At 43.2% G+C, this 15,261-nt stretch overlaps 2 protein-coding genes across 2 annotated transcripts in view; one reads left to right on the forward strand and one right to left on the reverse strand.

Moving 5' to 3' along the window:
- Window positions 1–15,261, forward strand: part of TUBG1 (tubulin gamma 1) — a 549,244-nt gene that overhangs the window by 46,059 nt on the left and 487,924 nt on the right. The gene's annotated exons all lie outside the window — the stretch shown is intronic.
- Window positions 1–15,261, reverse strand: part of PLEKHH3 (pleckstrin homology, MyTH4 and FERM domain containing H3) — a 49,482-nt gene that overhangs the window by 20,716 nt on the left and 13,505 nt on the right. The window contains exon 2 of the mRNA XM_075277376.1: window positions 5,324–5,379. Coding sequence (XP_075133477.1) covers window positions 5,324–5,379 — 56 coding nt within the window. The remainder of the gene's footprint in view (window positions 1–5,323; window positions 5,380–15,261) is intronic.

Genomic DNA, 15,261 nt, shown 5'->3' on the forward strand with positions numbered 1-15,261 from the left:
AATGCAGACTGAATGTGTGAAGGAGGAGGAAGAGAAGGGGGGGAGGCTGAATCACAGGGAAAGAGGGAATGATTTGTGTAATGATGGTGCTGAGTCAGAAAAAACTGGAGGAAGGGAGGCGAAAGGTAAAAATAGAGGAGTGGAGAGTGCACGGTGAGATTCTGATATAGATGGGAGAGAACCTTATAGAGAGTGAAGCAGATCAGAAGAGCTATTACAGCAGCGGAGTGATACAAGACATACGGACAGGTGCTATATTTATAACAACCGCATTACATTGGCAGCCTGAACTGGAGAGCGACATCCGTGAATACGCTCAAGACCCTTCACCCCATTGCTGCTCTAATCCAGCCTTGAACACAGCAGCTTGTCATGTCTGACATTCTGGATACTGGGGATAGAGAGCCTAAGTTACAACCCTCATCTTAGTAATGGCTTGCTATCATTGAGTATGATATGAGCCACATTTTCTTACATAATAGGGTACAATGAATTATGAGTACAGGTCAGCGCTGAGGCCAATGCATGGCTTCTGTAGCCACCTGGCCACAAAAGGAATCAGCAAATCAGCAGATATCATCAGGGACTGGCAAAAGCTGGGAACAGGCTGCAACCTCAGGACCAGTGGAGATTTGTTTATTCCCTGTATTTCCAATTGAGTTGGACAACCTGTTTAATTGTATGGATAACCTAAGGCTAAGGCTACTACCTGCAAGTTCACATTTGGTTATTAGTGTCAGAATTGTGAAGTACAATAGTAGTGTAGTGGATGGGATTTCAACAGATCCTGAATACACATGGACAAAGTGGGTTTTGAACATGCAACATGCAGGATTTCAGATGGGTGAACATCATGAGATTCATTTCGGTTCGTATTGTACCGAACCTGAAGTGCTTATATTATTCTCTGACCCCATAGTATAATAAGTGGAGGACCAAGGGGAGGTGAGGAAAAATGCTAAACACTTATACTTACCTTGCCTCACATCTCCTGGGCATGATTGCGATCCCTGTTGGTCCCCAGTGTCCTTTTCACACCTCTTCTGGCCTATGTCTGATGTCACATGTCGCAGGGTCATTGCTGAGGCCTATGATTGGGTCTCAGCGCTCACATCGGGCGTGATGACTTCATGATACTCGGTGCACCCCATGTGACTACTGAAGCCCAATCACAGGCCTCAGCAGTGACCATCGGGTGCGTAACATCAGCTAGAGTCCTGAAGAGGATGCTGGATGACCACTGGATGCCCAGGAGAGGTGAGGCAAGTGAATATAATGTCAATTTCCCTCATCTTTAATTGGCCTCCACTTATTAAACTCTGTAGTCTGAGGAAACCTATTAAATACGGATCCATTGATTTTTATTGGGTCCATGTGTCCGTCATAACAGATAAATTTAGAACAAGTCCATTGCTACTGATCATTTTGCCGTCCATCAAAAGAACATACATGTGAATATTTTTTTTTTTTTTAAATGGCCATCATGTGACCATTTTTCACTGTTGTGTGAATAAGGCCCTATCCTAAAGCTCTATTCCGATGACTGATGGTAACCGCTGTTTTTTAGCAGCCGTCATGTGGCTGCATTAAATTTACTGCACGTTAATGGGGTTATTCACATACAATAAATTTTTATGGTCCGTTTTAATGGACCTTTAGAAACTAGGTCATGTTCTGCTTCTGGTCATTGTCACGGATCCCTCATAGATTCGAGTCTATTGAGGAATCCGCGAAGAAGTGCCCCTGAAGATGCAAAATGGACGTCGTCTAAATAGAAGCTGTCCTGAGTTTTTATCACAGGCTCATGCTCCATTTGTCACAGCCGCCGTGCACCCAAGGGGCAACCATTTTCACGGATCTCCCAGACATTACAGTATGACATGACCTATACAATAGACTGTCAAAATAACATGTGCCCCACAAGACACTGAATTTAATGCAGCCATGTGGCATCTATTAAAAACAAAAAAACGTACGTCATGCGGCCATTATTTACTGGCGTGTGAATATAGCTTCAGCCGGGGTTTCACTACTAACTTTAACAACTCAGCACAAATATTTTCCAAAAGCAACTCGCTGCAATAATTCTGAAGCTTTCCAGCTAATCGTACTGTTAGGCCGAGACAATCCGTCTTCTAAACAATATCGCCATTTCCTGCCGCATGCCAAGAGAACAAACTTTTAATAAGAAATGTAGCCGTCTATAATCCCTCCAGATTCCCAGACTCCTTTGCTGCTGAGCTGGTGGGAAAGTAAGGAGCCAGTCTAATCAGAGCGAGACCTCGGGCCTAAAAATAAACTTGTTTACGTAAATCCTGCGGCCAAGGAATTTGGAAAATGGTCCGAAAAAGTATAAGGAGGGAGGGAGGGCTGCAGAGAAAAGTCAGGAAAAGAAAAATTGACAATGTATGAGTACACGGTTAACCTTAAGGAATATTAGTGTGGCGGGATGATTCATGGTATGATCTTGTTAGTAATGAAGTTAGGGAAAACTACCGAAACTAAGGAAAGAAATAGAAATCTACTGCTTACAAGAAAAGATGCGAGAAGAGAGGAAGAGGCGTGCGGGGGAGGGGATCCTGACAGGGCCTGTGCTCTGTATTAACCTTGCTGTCATTCTCTGCAGATGGATGTGCATCTTACATTCGCATATTGGGACAGCGCTGAGCCCAGCTGGGCTGGATCTGCAATGTATCAGGGGACTCTCTTTATCGAGCACTCAAGAACACTAAATCCAGAGGTACAGTCTTATACAAACAGTGCAAAATTCCTCCCACGGATATTGTCTTATGACGAACTGAAAAGCTATGGCCACTGTGCACAGCTTACCCCGAATATATTAACAATTTATAGCGCCAACATATTCCACAGTGCTGTATATACACACACATCAGGACTAAATGCACATGAAGTCAATGAAGCTCAGTCAGTCTAATGCAGAAAACAAGCCACATCAAAGTTCGTCCCATGTACAGGATTACAAAAACATGACGGCTTTCTTCCAGAAACAGTGCCACACCTGCTCACAGGTTGTGTCTGGTACTGCAATTCAGTGGATGAAGCTAAGCCAGGGGCACGCATACAATTGGTGTAATCTGTGCAGCTGGGCCCAGTAGGCCCTATTACCTCTCTATTAGATAGCAAAAAAATGTCTAAGACAGCGATGGCGAAACTTTTAGAGACCGAGTGCCCAAACTGCAACCCAAAACCCACTAATTTATCACAAAGTGCCAAAACGGCAATTTAACCATAATACTGTGCAGATTCACAATTGCAGACCTGCAAAATATGGTCATATGAATGGGGCTTTATAGAGCTTTCTGCTCCATTGTGACCCCCACACAGTACAATCTGCTCGACAGTGACACCCCACACAGTACAATCTTCTCCACAGTGGCCCACACACAACACAATCTGCTTCATAGTGACCCCCCCCCCAGAACAATCTGCTGCACATTGGTCCCCACACAGTATAACCTGCTGCACAGTGGCCCCACTCAGTACAATTTGCTTCACAGTGGCCCCCACACAGTATAATCTGCTGCACAGTGGCCCCACTCAGTACAATTTGCTTCACAGTGACCCCCATACAGTATAACCTGCTGCACAGTGGCCCCACTCAGTACAATTTGCTCCACGGTGGCCCCCACACAGTATAATCTGTTCAATGGATGGGTGCCCAAAGAGAGGGCTCTGAGTGCCACCTCTGGCACCCATGCCATAGGTTCGCCATCACGGGTCTAAGACAATAAACTTCATGGTTATCCATTACTATAGACCGGGGGTGGGCAATTAATTTTCCCATGGGGCCACAGGAGAAATTGTAACAGTTCTAGAGGGCCATGTGCACAGCAGCAAATTTAGCTCCACCCACTTCTCCGCTGACTCCGCCCACTCTCAATCATTTTTCCATGTGCCCCACAAAGTAAAATTCTTCTACAGTCACCTTAACATTATACACCCCCACATTTATAACGTTTCCCTCCAAATGTCCCACAGTATTAAGTCCCTCTCCTGGGGCCGCAGTATAAACTAGCAGAAACTAGAGGGGACATTAAACTGGGGCAGCTGGAGGGGGACAAACGGGGGGCAACTAGAGGCAGACATGTCTCCCTCCAGCTACCCCCCATGGTTTAATATCCTCCTCCAGCTGCCCCAGTTTAATGTCACCCTCCATCTGCCCCCTAGTTTAAAGTCCCCCCTACATGTGCATTCAGTTTAACTGCCCCCTACATCTGCCCCTAGTTCCTCCCTCTTGCTCACACATGCTGTCTCCTCTCTCTTTATCATCCAGCAGCTTCCATTTCCGGCAGCTTTCAGAAAGCACACAGCCCCGTGTGGCTCCGCCCACTAACGAGTCATAGCCTATCCTGGTGATAGGCTGTGATGACATCATCACAGGTCCTTGAAAAAACTTCAACTAGCTCTGCGGGCCGGATAGAAGCAGTCAGAGGGCCGGATGTGGCCCGCGGGCCGTACATGGCCTAGGTCTGCTATAGACTGTTAGAGAGACATAAGGGGAGTGCTCCATGCTGAGATATTGGAAAACAAGGGGCCCATAACTTCTTTTGCACAGGGGCCCTCAGCTGTCTGTGTCTGGTCAGGATGGGTGCAGCTAAAACTGCATTGGAAAAATCATCTCTGGTCACTGTACTGAATTCTCCTAGCAGCAAAAATCAGTGCCGATCTCTGCTGCCGGGGGTGTAGTATACAGTTATTGATATATCAAGCTTTCCCTGACCATTGTCATGAAGCTGGAGAGTGGGCCCCAGTAGATAACCCCTCTCAGGATAGGTCAGCAATAAGAGATCAGTGTGGGACCCTTGCTGATCAGCAGTCGAAGGGACCGCAGGATTTCTGCAAGTGCCGTGACCCCTTTACTATTTACATTGCATGCTCCGTTTTATAGTGGCTGTACTGGCTGCAATACCATTACATACAATGTATATAGTGAAGGGGTAACGGGCGCAGAAAGGACACACAACTTTGGCGCAACAAAGGGCCGTTGCCAAACATGAGCCACGTTTACATCCGTGTATTCCAAGAAAGTGTTTGTAAATGAGTTAGTAACCCCTCCTATATTTATGACTTTCAGGAATATGCCTTCCACATAAATATCTACATTTCCTCAAAGTGACAGCACATTTTAATAATATCGGAACCGCACACATATATCGCATGCCAAGAGCTTCCTATTACATAATTCCAGTCTTGTGTTTTATATTAAGGCAGGCACGCAATGCTTGTATAATGTTATTTGCAGTCACATTGGGAATTACATATTAACCAAAAATTTCATTCAAATGTCAGTCTGGGATCCTACCTTTCCAAGCCATTGGATGTACGGACAGGCTGCGTAACACCGACATCTGCGGACCCCTAGCAAAAGACAGAATACATTCATTTGAGTCAATAAGAACAAGTTACATAGTGATATTTAACAACAAATATCCAGAATTTTCATAGTCGCCTGTGAGTGACAAACACTATTGACAGTGACATGTCCAGATTCCTGAAATAAATCTCCTGATGTCATATACACATAGAAAACAAAGTAAAGGACCGGTTCTGCTTGACCTGCAGTCATGCTTCATGGTCTGTCTCCTTCACTGACAAGTCAGATACATAAAGCTAATCAGTGGGGTGAAAAATGGTTGACAGATGGCAATGTTTGGGCATTTTTTTTTAAATATATTTGGTTTCTTAAAGGGGTTGTCCACAATTTTATTTTTAAAGGGTTTCCCTTTTTTTAGCACCACTGCTGTCCATCTACTTTCCCCAATTCAAGAGCATCAAGAAGTAAGACCCAATGCCCTACCAAGGGTGCTTCTGATATGGGACCGGGTTTGCAGTGGAATACAGTCACATGACATTCGAGTGTGATCTGAGTGCATTCCATGATGTACCTAATGATGTTCCTCTATAGGCACTTCTGGATCCATTTTGTTCCAATAACATGCAGCAAACCACAGCAAAATCTGCAACAAAAAAGCATGTGGGGCCTTAGCTTATAGGGGATAACTTGCAGATTAGTTGGGGTCTTGACAGACTCCCACCGAGCAGGAGAATGGAGAAGTTTACTGTTTAGTCCCCCATTATAAGAGGATATTGGTCAGGACAGCGTCTTCCTCCATGATTTTCTATGCCAGCATGCTATTCTTTGCCTATCTCTAGTACTGGGTTTGAAGACATCTGCATGAAGATTGTGAGTTCTTCCCATCTCTACGTGGGTCTCCTCTTTAAGGCTAAGGCCCCACATTGCGGAAACGCAGCTTTTTTTTATTGCAGATTTTGTTGCAGTTTTTGTGAGGCAGGAGTGGATTGAGCAGAAGGTAGAAGTATAAGTAATTTCTATATATTTCCCATTCCTCTTGTAGACATTCTTGGCTTTGGCTTAAAAAACCTCAACAAAATCTGCAAAAAAGCTGCGTTTCCGCATCATGGGGCCTTAGTCTAAAAAAGATACAGGTAGGTTCATTGGCTTCCCTTGGTATTTACCCTATTATATATATGTGTGCCTCAGATAGGGAAAAATAGTACAAAATTTACATTGCGAGTGTGACTTGTGACAAGGATTGATGTGAGTGAAGACAATCTCAATCTGTACAACACGGTAGAATAGGTTGGTGCTATATAAGAACCCTAAATAAACAATACAAAAAGAGCTTATCCAAACCAGGTCATCCCTTTACTAATTTGTCTAAAGAGCAAAACTGAAGGACTCGGATTATGGTGGGGGGTTCTTTTACTAAACAGTTTGTTTAGTCTGGGAGTGAAGGGGGGGTGTTCTTAACATTCAGCTTACATTGCTCTGTTTGAGCTTTGTGTATTCACGTCTATGGACCTATCAGCAGACCAAATAAAGAACCCCTGGTGAGGTAGCCTGAGGGTATTCAAAGGCTTTCTTATGTCTCCAGAGCCTTCTTTGTATAAACACGTGTACATCTCTGACACAGCATGTTGGAAGGCAAGATATATGGGAGCAATTTAAAAAACAGACTAAAACAACACAAAAACCACAAAACACCCACTGGACCAAATACAAAGAAATTGTTCTTCTCCAGAAGATATAGAAGATATACAGCGCTGCCGTACTTGGGGCCTTGAGTTCACACTCCTTCTTTTTGGAGCTTTTCTGCATTAACATTTTCAATAGTAGCTTCAAATACACCTGAAAATGTTCCCGTTGATTTCAATGGAGTCCACAAATCTTCTACGTCAATGGTGTTTTTTAAGCTAGGTAAGTAAAGAAGCTTGAGACAGAGAAGAACACTCCAAACCCCATCAGAGTCAATGAGAAGATTTGTCGAGTAAAATACGCCAATATTGTGATATTCATAGGTAACCGTGTTTCAAGCCGTTTTTCGGGACTGAGGGATCGAAACCCAAACACTAGTGTGAACCTAGTGTATGTTGCAACAATATGTGCCAAAAATGCACCATTATTTAAGACAACACCGCCGGGAAAATGATGGAGATAACTTGAAGGCCCCATTATAGTTTGTTGTTGTCCGTCAAGCGATGGATCCATTTTGATGTTTACTCCTAAGATGGTACATAAAGCGGACTGAAACAACTCTCTACCGGACACTTCATCCATTACTTGCTCGACCAATAATTACTGAATGACATCCACTACATCTATGTATCTGTGCAGTAGTAGTGTCTGTGAGGCTTATACAGGATATACTGTACGGTTTCCTATATTATAGACCTATAAAGTAACACATTACATAGGGCTGCTGACTAATGGCTGCTATATTAAAACCGTAATCTACACAATGTGCAAGCTCTCTATTATTAATAAGTGATATACTGAGTGACTCAAGCGATTGCCATGACACCTATTAAAATATGGAATTGGATACGTAATAGTTATTAGATTACCTGCTGGTGGTTATACAGTAATAGGTAGCGGTATACAATATGTCTCCATACAGATGAATTTATATATTATACATGTCTATATGAGGAAGAACCACAAAATATATGTTGGCATGCGTAGATGGGGGATATTGACATCTATTACTGGGTAAGAATACGAATTGATCTTATACAGTATTTGACTATCAATGGGGCTTTATTCTATGGTGTTACTATTTAGTAGCTATTGATATTGTTCATTGATACATATTATTTGTTGCATTTTGTCTGCTGTCGGTGTATCTATATGATGAAATAGTTGCAGAAAGATCAGAGATACTGGTTGCAGACCGCATGACTATCAGCCTAATGGGCCAGCTATCCCAACCGCGTCATAAACATGGACACTCGGTCTTCCCACATATGTATTGAATCACAGCCGCCAAAGATACTACAGCGAGCCCTGGCCCTGATGGCGCTTAAAGATCAACAGATGACAGTCCCATCTGAAACATTGGACATTAGGATCAGACTGGGTGCATCCGCTGGAAGCTAAAACTCTGCCCCCTGTTGTTCACACTGGGTATGCTATTCTGCAGATAAGACTGACTTAGAACTAGTCTTCCTTGTACAATGACACCAATTGGGCGCTGCAGAGGAACTTGACTTCAGCCGCATGCAGTTGCCACACTACTTGGCACTACCCATATGGGGTGATTCACAAACACCCCATTAGGTCTTGTATATGTCCTGTGTGTACAATGATAACAACAAAGTTTACGATGATAAAGAAGACACACTCATGTTCTGCAAAGAGTTGGGTTGGGAGCTCCACAAACAATATATAACAGAAAATATCATTTATACACTAAAGCTACTATATCTGTTCTTGTGCTTTAATAATACATAAAACCGCAGGACAACAAGAGCCGCTCAACATTAAATGGCACCTAGCAGAGCCCGGGCTTATACATAATTATAACCCACCCCCACATTTCTGCAATACATGGAGGTCACACAGACGACCAGATGTGGCATGTATGGCCCCACCTATTAACTCCCATGCAAGTAACATGAGAAGTGTGTCGCTGTCTAGTTTCCAGAACACTACAGACTTGTGAAGGTTATTTTTTGTATTTACAGGAACTACAAAAGAAAAGGAAAAACATCTTTCTAGCATTATAGAATCAGTCCTCGCTTTACAGCACTGCCGTTCTATATAGAATTGTTGTGATAAAGATTCTGCAAGGTCTTGGTTCGATTCTTGGCTGCCCCCATGGTCTCCGATCCTTGTGAGAGAGCACAAGTCACTCCTATGTAAACCACTACTGTCATTACAATGTTATTAAATGGGCACACAACATACAATACCTAAGACATTCAGAGATGGGCGCACCTCTCAAGATTTGTTTGGGTTCGGACGAATTGATCCTCCGGTTCATTTTGGTCTGAACTTGTTCGGATAGAACTGGATGTGAAATTATTATACTCAGAGGTCTCTTCAGAGTATGAGTACAACAGGTCGAGGCCCAGGGGAGGTGTAAAAATACATATATTTACATTTTCGCCTTTCTTCACCACTTTTGGGCCTCCTTGTAGTGTCCGGTGCTCTCTCTCAGCCTTCTGGGTGATGTCATGCTTTTCCTGAGGCCCAATCACATGGGTGTGCTGATCATCATGACAAATGTTCGGGCAAACACAAAACTTTTGGAAAATTCTAGAAAAATCCTGTTCGTTTAGAACCGACTCGCTCATCTCTGAAGACAACACAAATCATAACCTCCCCACTGGAGAACTACAGCTCCATTATAAATGACGAAAAGTTGTCTTATAGATACAGCTGTCACCAATACAGAACAAAAACCAAATGGCGTAATATTCATGTGGATTGCAGTAGATGTTCTGTAATGAAATCCTTGTCTAATGTTTGCCAATCCCATTGATGTTCATATAATCAAACTTCGGAGAAAAGGACATGGCACATGGGCCTGATCCATGTTCAGATCTACGCCATGTCAATCTCCCAAAGAGCAGCAGAAAACCAGACTCAGATTTCACAATAGATTTTTACATGGATAAATATGCTGTATGAACCTAGTTCCTAGGTCACAATAAAAAAAACTGTATTGTGGCCCCCATTTAGCATGCGCTAAAACCAACTAACGTCACCTAAGGCCCCGTTTCCACGCGCCGCTGATTCAGACACGTAAACACGTGTCAGAGTGAGGCGCTTCAAAACAGATCCCATTGACTTCAATGGGTGCCGGCTTACGCCCGCTACACATTGAAATCAATGGATTATAAAGCCTCCCATTGATTTCAATGTGTAGCACGCGTAAGCTGGCATCCATTGAAGTCAATGGGATCTGTTTTGAAGCGCCTCACTCTGACACGTGTTTACGTGTCTGAATGAGCAGCGCGTTACTCTGTAGAAACAGGGCCTTATGTTGTAGGGAAGCCTTTGGGCCTCCTCAGGCTTCAGGACCTCTCCATCCACTATAGCTACACTTTATGTATGGACATGACCTTATAAGACTCTTTTTTATTAGTTCAAGTTCATTATCCTTAAATTGTGTCACTAAATTGCCAATTTTGGAGTCATTTGTAGACCGATGAGGCCTGTTCAGAAATAGAGGGGCTTTTAGGGACTGAAAGGCATCTACTGAAATCAATGAATGGCCATTGATTTCTGTGAACCTTCTGCATTGCTTAATGGACTTTGGAGGGAAAATGAGCATTTATACCATGGCTCCTAGCACTCAGTCAAGTATTTAATGTGGTTGTCCAAATGGGCCGAATCCTTATAAATGATCAATCTCTGATGACATTTCTCAAAAGCCTCTTATGGGTGACCAGAAAGTATTGAGAGTGTGGTAAACTAGAGACTGTGGGTACAAAGATGTCTGCTTGTGGGGTGTCCCTGTAAAGTGTCCCTCTACCCGAGAATGCCAAGTCATGCCTGGATCTTTAGTTCTAGTTGGTTTGGCAGTGAATTGGTTAAAAGTGTAGTAATGGACCAGAGAACTGTCATAAAGAGAGAGCACTCAGCCATGTAACTTCTTCCAAACCAGGTGGCTTATCACAGTCTGAGACCTAAGCAAACACAGACACACAGAACTCAACAAGGAGATGGGGGGAGGGAAGGTCTGCGAAATGCATTGTCCTTCAACTGTACTTATCAAAAACCGCCATGTCCCTGCATAGTCACTGTGTGCAGCCACACTCCTATTTTATAGTTTAAGGTGCATTCACATGGTGCAGATGGGCACATATAAAACTGAATCAGAAACAAATACATGTACAGTGGGGCAAAAAAGTATTTAGTCAGTCACCAATAGTGCAAGTTCCACCACTTAAAAAGATGAGAGGCGTCTGTAATTTACATCATAGGTAGACCTCAACTATGAGAGACAAAATGAGAAAACAAATCCAGAAAATCACATTGTCTGATTTTGTAAGAATTTATTTGCAAATTATGGTGGAAAATAAGTATTTGGTCAGTAACAAAATTTCATCTCAATTCTTTGTTATATATCCTTTGTTGACGATGACAGAGGTCAAACGTTTTCTGTAAGTCTTCACAAGGTTGGCACACACTGTTGTTGGTATGTTGGCCCATTCCTCCATGCAGATCTCCTCTAGAGCAGTGATGTTTTGGGGCTGTCGCTTGGCAACACAGACTTTCAACTCCCTCCAAAGGTTTTCGATAGGGTTGAGATCTGGAGACTGGCTAGGCCACTCCAGGACCTTGAAATGCTTCTTACAAAGCCACTCCTTCGTTGCCCTGGTGGTGTGCTTTGGATCATTGTCATGTTGAAAGACCCAGCCACGTTTCATCTTCAATGCCCTTGCTGATGGAAGGAGGTTTGCACTCAAAATCTCACGATACATGACCCCATTCATTCTTTCATGTAACCGGATCAGTCATCCTGGCCCCTTTGCAGAGAAACAGCCCCAAAGCATGATGTTTCCACCCCCATGCTTTACAGTAGGTATGGTGTTTGATGGATGCAACTCAGTATTCTTTTTCCTCCAAACACGTAAAGTTGTGTTTCTACCAAACAGTTCCAGTTTGGTTTCATCAGACCATAGGACATTCTCCCAATACTCTTCTGGATCATCCAAATGCTCTCTAGCAAACTTCAGACGCGCCCGGACATGTACTGGCTTAAGCAGTGGGACACGTCTAGCACTGCAGGATCTGAGTCCCTGGCGGCGTAGTGTGTTACTGATGGTAGGCTTTGTTACATTGGTCCCAGCTCTCTGCAGTTCATTCACTAGGTCCCCCTGCGTGGTTCTGGGATTTTTGCTCACCGTTCTTGTGATCATTTTGACCCCACAGGGTGAGATTTTGCGTGGAGCCCCAGATCGAGGGAGATTATCTGTGGTCTTGTATGTCTTCCATTTTCTAATTATTGCTCCCACAGTTGATTTCCTCAATCCAAGCTGGTTGCCTATTGCAGATTCAGTCTTCCCAGCCTGGTGCAGGGCTACAATTTTGTTTCTGGTGTCCTTTGACAGCTCTTTGGTCTTCACCATAGTGGAGTTTGGAGTCTGACTGTTTGAGGGTGTGCACAGGTGTCTTTTTATACTGATAACAAGTTTAAACAGGTGCCATTAGTACAGGTAATGAGTGGAGGAAAGAGGAGACTCTTAAAGAAGAAGTTACAGGTCTGTGAGAGCCAGAAATCTTGATTGTTTGTAGGTGACCAAATACTTATTTTCCACCATAATTTGCAAATAAATTCTTACAAAATCAGACAATGTGATTTTCTGGATTTGTTTTCTCATTTTGTCTCTCATAGTTGAGGTCTACCTATGATGTAAATTACAGACGCCTCTCATCTTTTTAAGTGGTGGAACTTGCACTATTGGTGACTGACTAAATACTTTTTTGCCCCACTGTATGTTTTATGAGATTTTTGGTTTGGTTTTAACTTTAAAGGTGAAATATGTTAAGTAAATGTGTTCCACATGTAAAAGTAAGAATATGGCCACATCACACTAGAAGTTTTTAGCTGGAGAAACTATCTCCTGACTATGGATGGCTCTTCGAACTACCTCTCTATCCATGTGGAGGAAACTGGTTAATTCCATTCTACTTGAACACTATTGTTGGGTCATGTTGTTGCCTACACCCGGCGTGACTACTGAGACCAATCAGTGGCCTCAGCAAACGCTGGAGGGGCACTTGATGTCACTCACATACGTCATTGGTTCCTTACCTACTGCTGATTGGTCTTAGCAGTCACGTAGGGTGTAGGATTTCCAGTAACAAGGTGCAGGTACAAGTCTGACTGGAGGCCAGAGGTAGCCTACGGAGTGCCAGGGACAGCTGAATATACATTTGTTTTAATTTACACTTCCTCTGGCCACCACTTGGGTTGCTTTAATTCTTCGACATCCCCTTTAATCCCAGTCAATGTCACTAGTTTTATTAGAAAACCAAGAATTGGTCTATAAAGAACTACCTTCCAAAAGGTGGAGCTACAGTGAGTTTTCCTTTGTCCAGTCCCATAGACAAATGATAGGTTGATCATTATCGTATGTTAAAAATTCCCATAGAGGCATTTTATTTTGCCTCATCCAAATGTAAATGTGCTTTTTCCTGTAATTGTGGGGTGTAAACAGTTCTAGTAAGTTTTCCAGTACCGCCTTATTGAGAAGCACATGTGTGGTGCTGTTTGTAAGTCAAAGGCGAGAGACTCAAAAGCCAACATCATACGAGGATACTATAAACCATGCAATGTGTGAATGGAGAAATCCTAGTGACTACTAGTGCACATCTGGTGCTAAACGGCAGGGACAAGAACACCACAATGACACACGGAATTAATCTACTCTATTAGTGTAGCACGGCCAAACCACTAATAAGCAAGTGCAGAATGATCCCTGGAATCATCTATAGCGGTGGTAGGCAACCTTCGGCACTCCAGCTGTAGTAAAACTACAACTCCCAGCATGCATACTTGCTCTGCTGTTCTTGAAACTCTCATGGAAGTGAACGGAGCATGTTGGGAGTTGTAGTTTGACAGCAGTTGGAGTGCCGAAGGTTGCTGACCCCTGATCTATAGCTTCAGGGCATTGTGTATATATGAACATCATCAGTACAGATGTCTTTGTCAGATCAAAGAGTTGTTTCACCCCTGTCTATATACCCTGTCAAGGTATATGGACATTCTAGATGGGGTCACACATTCACGATTTCCCCGTTGAGACCTGTAAAAATGACTCCACTCTTTTAGACCTGGTCTATTCACACATTACATGGTTACTCATTTACTTGACTGCTGCATGGAAAATGTGCGGCCATATGTGGGTTAGGCTAGCCATACACATTACATGGCTGTTTGTTGGTCAGTACCTTATAATGGCTTATATTGCTGAGAGCAAAAGGATTGGGCATGCTGAAACCCAACATGCCCAACCCTTCTACCTCTCAATCTCAGGAGGGTCCAGAAGGATTTAATAGTTGGCTGGTCCCACCTAAGTAGGTAGGTTCATGTGATATACATCTGATATGTATGACCAACAATTGACTGATCACCAATGTTTGGGGAAGCCGGCGCTGCAGTGGTCAAAGTCTCTTAAAAAAGCTTGGTTTTTTCGACAACACCCCTTTAAGGTGCATTTACACTTAGAAATTTCTGATACGTTTCGAGTGCCCAGAGCTATAACCACACTTGGTAAAAGCCCAAAACAATCACAAAACTAGTAATGTCTAACAGACCTTTAGGGTAGTAAATATTTCTCCTGAAAGTAGAAAGAAATGGTTTGGCCAATACAATGACAATCTTCCATTTTATTCCACAAGTGGAAATACAGTATCTGCCTCGTAGTCTACGGGGTATTCTATACACTCTGTTCAGCAGTTACGGTCAGTTCTTCACTGAATGAAAAAGATCAAGTTTCCATCTTGCCCGTGTCCGTTCTGGAGAAATGAAGGTGACACTGTCTATATTTAACTCCATGTCCCATCTGTCCCACACCAGGTGTTGTCACCTCAATCCAACGCTCCGGCAGGTGGCCAAATGGAGAACCTGCTTCTATATTTAATAGAGACCTGGCAGTGAGTCTTCAAAAGAGTAGCGCAAGTGGTCTTAAAGCTGTAATACCCTATTCTGTATGATGAAGGCTTCTAAGCTATTCTAAAAATAGCAAAACAGTTGACGTCCACTTAGATCTGCTGAACATTTATGGTGTAAATGTTCATTTACAATTTCTGTATGTTGCTAGGCTAATCCCTAACCCGTTTTACTATCCAGAAGAGTCATGAAGTTAGGTAACTAGTCTTAATCCTATGGCTCACCATGATGACGCCAGATTACAGTAAGGGCGTTTTCACACCTGCGCCCGTTCTCCGCTTTAGCCATTATGCCGGGTTTCTGTTTTCTGCCC

This window comes from Leptodactylus fuscus, chromosome 6, assembly GCF_031893055.1.
Source record: "Leptodactylus fuscus isolate aLepFus1 chromosome 6, aLepFus1.hap2, whole genome shotgun sequence".
NCBI lineage: Eukaryota > Metazoa > Chordata > Amphibia > Anura > Leptodactylidae > Leptodactylus > Leptodactylus fuscus.